At 55.4% G+C, this 5,527-nt stretch overlaps 1 protein-coding gene across 1 annotated transcript; it reads right to left on the reverse strand.

Annotated features, from left to right (window-relative positions):
- Window positions 1-487: 487 nt before the first annotated feature.
- Window positions 488-4,416, reverse strand: LOC122369228 (trypsin-1-like). The gene is made up of 4 exons (XM_043343792.1): window positions 4,258-4,416; window positions 3,780-3,988; window positions 2,407-2,596; window positions 488-1,293 (listed from the first exon to the last, which is right to left on the reverse strand). Exons 1-4 carry the CDS (start codon window positions 4,292-4,294, stop codon window positions 938-940), a joined length of 792 nt encoding a protein of 263 aa, XP_043199727.1. The 5' UTR covers window positions 4,295-4,416; the 3' UTR covers window positions 488-937.
- Window positions 4,417-5,527: the final 1,111 nt, after the last annotated feature.

Consider the following 5,527-nt stretch of genomic DNA (forward strand, 5'->3'; position numbering starts at 1 on the left):
AGCTGATCATTGTCATTTTTGCCACTTTCATGTGGTGAGATGGGGTCATAACTTTAGAGACGGCTGTTTCATATCAATTATTTTACATGAAATAATATTTCAAACCATAAATTAATGTTCGACAGCCAAATTAAAGAAACAATACCAATACAGGCTTACAGTTTAAATTCGACATTGTGTTGTCTACGATTAGACAGCTGATAACTCATTCCCGTACGTCGTAACTCTATAACACTGAACTCTATAATGCTCTATAATGACCTTTGCTTATTGTCACATGTGCGCCGCATTCGCGATTGCTGCCGACGCCTGTTTGCAGGTCAGCCCACTACAGTTGTTATACATATCGAAAAACCGATAAACTTTTAGGCGAAAAAAGCACTATTTTAGGCCCATTTTTGATTTTTTTGCGATATTAGGTAAAAACAGAAGCTTCTTATCCTAGGAAAAATAAAATGGGAAATCATTGGAAGGTGGCACACTAACTTTAAAGTTTTATTTAGTTCACATCGCTGATTTACACTACTTTGGCACTGGATCCTATCCAGGGAAAATAAGTGGACGTCTTTTATCACACGATGCAAGTAAATATTACCTGCCTTTGGCAGTTCGCATTTTACCCAACCTGCATGTAGCTCGAAGGTCGGAGTAGCGATGAAAGAAGAAAAACTTATCGCATGAATAACAAAATGAAATATTATCGAGGAGACCTTGCTGCGCTACATAATCGGCTCTCCATAGCAGAATATCACAAAACAAAACGCGATACAGAAAAACAGCGACTTGCCAGAGCATGGCTCCGAGGGTGGAGATCACAAAGAAGGCTGTGGTTTGGTGCGCTAATGCGCTGCCTCCAAGCATACGCAATATGAAAAAATGTGCCACATTGCTCATCACAGCCCGGTAATGAAGTGCACGGTAGCGGCTCGGCGCCGATTCACTTCCCGATAACGGACTCGATCCATTTCACGAAGAAGCCGACGTCGACGAAGACGGAGGGCCTGCTGTTGAGGTCGCAGTCGACGCCCCAGGATGTGACGGCGGCCAGCACGGGCCGGCCCGACCAGCGGTAGAAGGTCAGCGCGCCGCCCGAGTCGCCCCAGCACAGACTGCTGCCCGGCGGCGGGCGCGCGCACGACATGGGGCCCGGCACGAACTGGAACAGCACCAGGCTGTCCAGACAGTCGGCGTCCGAGAGCACCTGCAGCGACACCTTCTGTAGCCGATCGGGGAACGTGGGGCCGACGGCCGTCGAGCCCGAGACGCCCCAGCCGCTGGCCACGGCCGTCTTACCTGTCGGATCACACAGAGAGCCCAGAGGGGTCACACAGAGAGCTCAGAGGGGTCACACAGAGAGCTCAGAGGGGTCACACAGAGAGCTCAGAGGGGTCACACAGAGAGCTCAGAGGGGTCACACAGAGGGCTCAGAGGGGTCACACAGAGAGCTCAGAGGTGCCGGGGTCACACAGAGAGCTCAGAGGGGTCACACGACACAGAGAGAGCTCAGAGGGGTCACACAGAGGGCTCAGAGAGGCCACACAGGGCAGAGGTGCCGGGCCACCTCACAGAAAGAACTCGGACCTACAGCTACTCTTTCCCTAAAAAAAGTTAAAACCATCAAATTCGCCCATTCCGTTACTAATGAAACGCAGTTAAAAAAGAGCAAAATACAGATCTCGGTTTAACGGCTATTATTTCTCTTAAAGAAGCTTCAAGGGACTATCCCACCTTCTAAAATGTTGTTAAAACCAGTTAAATTGTGCCCGACTTTATAGATTGGATGACCAGGAACATGGTTCTGGCATTTATTTTTCATTAAACATCTTAGGCTTCCCATATTCCAAACACAAACTTTCAAATATGTGACGTCACAGCCCAAAATTACCTCCTTCCCCAGGCCACATTACTGTCATAAAGCTGATTCTTTTTACTCTGTAGGCACCACAACAAAGTTCAGACCAAGTTTTAAGCGATTTTTCAACGAACAAACCCATTTAAATCAGAATGACTAAACGAGGTGACGTCACACTAACGGGCGCTCCATGTTGAAGATAGGGCCTTGTACAAGGCCCATTGTCAAATGAAGGGAACGAATTTCTTCAACACCAAGAGGCCGCGGGGGTTGCAACCTAGATAGATAGTGGTTTCTGAACCTCGCCGCAAACTTGGCTATCTCAACTCAAACCCCATGTTAAAGGTGGGATAGTCCCTTTAAAGCTATCAATTTCGCCCATTCTGTTACTAACGAAATGCAGTTAGGAAAAATGAATGCAACAAATATGTTTCTGCTTATTAGCACGTTCAGCAGTGCGTTTAATTACCAACACTTATCAAGCAAATCTCTTATATACCAGCACATGACGACGCCGTGTCACGTAAGGTCCACTCTACTGGTGCGAGGCCCACCTGCGAACTCCTCCTCGAACTGGGGCAGCTCGATGGTCTTCACGTAGGTGGAGAGCTGGACGGGCGTGTCGACCCGGATCAGGGCGATGTCGTTCTGTCCGTCCGACAGCTCGGAGAACACCACCTCGGCCACGGACCGCGTCTGCTCGGAGCCCTCGTCCACGCTGACGTCGTACTCGCCCACAATCACCTGTCGGGGCCACAGTCAGCCGTCAGACCGGCCCACAATCACCAGTCAGCTCCCACAGTCAGCTGTCACATCGGCTCACAGTCAGCTGTCAGACCGGCTCACAATCAGCTGTCAGACCGGCCCACAATCAGCCGTCAGACCGCCCACAGTCAGCCGTCAGACCGGCCCACAGTCGCCTGCCAGGGCCCATAATCAGCTACCAGAGCCCACAGTCACCTGTCTGACCGGCCCACAATCAGCTGTCAGGGATCGCAGCCACCTGTCAGGGTCCACAATTACCTGTCAGGGCCCACAATCACCTTTCGGATCCCACAGCCTCCCGCCAGACTGGGGCCTCCAGTCAGCTGTCAGACCAGGGTCCACAATCAGCTGTCAGACCGACCCACAGTCAGCTTCCAGGGCCTCCAATCACTTGTCAGGGCCCACAGCCAGCTGTCAGAGCCCACACTCACAGTCACCTGTCAGTTCCCACAGTCGCCTGTCAGGGTCCACAGTCACCTGTCGGGGCCCACAGTCAGCTGTCAGCTCCCACAGTAACCTGTCGGGGCCCACGGTAACCTGTCGGGGCCCACAGTTTCCTATCAGGGCCCACAGTCACCTGTCGGGGCCCACAGTCAGCTGTCAGACCGGTTGTATCACACCCGGATCGGATGTAATGGCCAGTCACACCGCCCCCGTAATGGACAGCCTGTTGACGGCGTGTCGGCACACAGCCTGCAGCGGTGTTGACGTAATGTTTGTGTATGTACGAGTATGAATGAGCGCCCGGTGCCGCCCACTATCAGCCCGCCGTCACTGTGTTTACTACGGCCACGCTCGGTTGGCGCTGATCGGGCTGCCGGTGCCACTCACTGACACGGACGCGGCTGCTGCTGCACCGTGCTGCAGTGAGCAGCGGCCGGCCCCACGGCCCGGCTCGCCCGCAGCGGCGCGCCGGCCCCCATGGTCAGCAGTGGGGCTGCGGTAAATGATGAGCAGTGACTGCGGAATGTTTCTCCGTGACTGGAAGCGGTCCCGTGTGACTGGGAGTGGTCCCCTGTGACTGGGAGGCAGTGCCCCTGTGACAGTGCAGCGGTGCCCCCTGTGACTGGAAGCGGTCTCCTGTGACTGGGGCGCGGTTCCCCCTGTGACTGGGAGTGGTCCCCTGTGACTGGGGCGCGGTGACCCTCCGGCCGCGACTGACCTGGTAGGCGGCGGTGTCCGGGTCGGGCGTCAGGCAGTGGGCGGCCGTCACCAGCCACTGCTCCGACACCAGCACAGCGCTGCACACGTGCGCGCCGTGCCGCTTCAGCTGGGCGGCCCAGGGGAACTCGCCGCGCGCCGCCGTCTCGCCCTGGATCACCGAGACGGAGCGGGCCGCCGGGCCGCGCCGCGGGACGGTCCGGCCGGCAGCTGCACGGACACCACAGCCGCGTCAGACGTCACTGCACTGAGACCTCACTGCAGCCGTCAGCGACAAATATAGACCTCACAGCTGTGACAGATGCATCTAACAGCGAGATATCTGGGACGCTTCTATTTCAAATCAATAACTGATAACCAAAATGAAAGCAAACTGTCTCAATTTAGCTACCATGAACAAGTTATTTTTGCTGAATATACTTCAGTTTAACCGTAAGCCTACCGAAGGAGGGAACAGTGCACCCTACTGAGTTACTGACCGATGGTGAGGAGGAACACAGCAGCCTGCAGACGCATGGTGACTGTCACAGCCGACCAGCCTGTTCCGCGCACTGGCCCTCTCCGAGACGATACCGACCCGGCCCGGCGGCGCACTGGGCTATAAGGCGCGCCTGGGAGCGGTGAGCGTTCACTATCGTCGGCAGGGCCACCCACCGCCCACCCACGGTGTGGGCGGGACGGCGGGACGGCGTCTTATCGGGCTCCGACCGCGCCGGGCTACCTGTAACCGGGGAGCCGCTGCAGCCTTCCTATACCGAGAGCCGCCGGCCTTGCTACTGGGAGCCGCCAGCCTTGCTACCGAGAGCCGCCAGCCTTCCTTCTGGGATCTTACCTGTAGCCGAAGAGCTGTCGATCTACCTACTGGGAGCCGCTATAGCCCTGCACTACTGAGAGCCCCTAGCCTTGCCACTGGGAAGGCGCTCCGCAGTCGAGACGGACGGGTACTTGGACATGTGAAAACCGGAGCGGCGATTGCTGTTAGAAATGACACGCTCCTGATTGGTGGTTCGGCGACGCCATGGGGAATGGGCGATGGCGCGGTACCGTTCCTCGGGCCGGCTACTCGGTACCGAGGGACGGCGCGGAGCTTTTTCTCCGAGCAATTCTCCCTGTACCGCAATACAGTACTCACAGTATACACTACAGGGAGGGACGGCGCAGTAGCGCCGCGGGAACGCCCACCTGCCGGCCGTGCGGTGCACACAGACGCCGCTCGCCACCGGCCGCTGGCAGCTTCTCAGAGGCGGAGTCTGACTGAGGCGGAAGCAGTCGGGGCGATATAGAGCCGCACAGTTTGCGGCAGGGTTCAACCCGCGCCGGCGCCAGTCAGCAAACAGCAGCCGAGTGCCATAAAAGTACCCGCCCGACCGGCGAAAGGAGCAGCAGTCGCCAGTCAGACGAATTTCATAGCTATGTAGGCACTTGATTTTATGAAGCAGTCTTTACGTGGAGATGACTAACGATTGCGCTTTTTCTCCGTGAATATTGAACAACTTCTTCCACAAAAATTGCCAAACATGACCTCAGTTTGACCTCTATAACTAGTTATCTGAGATAACCTGGCACTATTTTTCAGGAGGTGTGTGGGTAGAATTGATGTCCGGAGAGGTACTGAAAGTTTCAAGTTGAAATTCGCAGCTGTTTGGGTCATTTGTGAAAACCACAGGAGCCCTTTGCCCCCCCCCCCCCTCCAACGGGTCGCGGGTTAACCGCTGAGGGTGTCGGCAAATAATTTCAGTTATTGCCACT

Source organism: Amphibalanus amphitrite, unplaced genomic scaffold (genome assembly GCF_019059575.1).
Source record: "Amphibalanus amphitrite isolate SeventyFive unplaced genomic scaffold, NRLGWU_Aamphi_draft 001017F_arrow, whole genome shotgun sequence".
Classification (NCBI taxonomy): Eukaryota; Metazoa; Arthropoda; class Thecostraca; order Balanomorpha; family Balanidae; genus Amphibalanus; species Amphibalanus amphitrite.

Coding starts and splice junctions, on each gene's coding strand:
- LOC122369228 (XM_043343792.1), bottom strand. CDS start 4,294: ATGCGTCTGCAGGCTGCTGTGTTCCTCCTCACCATCG. Junction 3,989..4,257: donor TGTGTTCCTCCTCACCATCG/GTCAGTAACTCA, acceptor GTGTCCGTGCAG/CTGCCGGCCGGACCGTCCCG. Junction 2,597..3,779: donor CGGACACCGCCGCCTACCAG/GTCAGTCGCGGC, acceptor TGGCCCCGACAG/GTGATTGTGGGCGAGTACGA.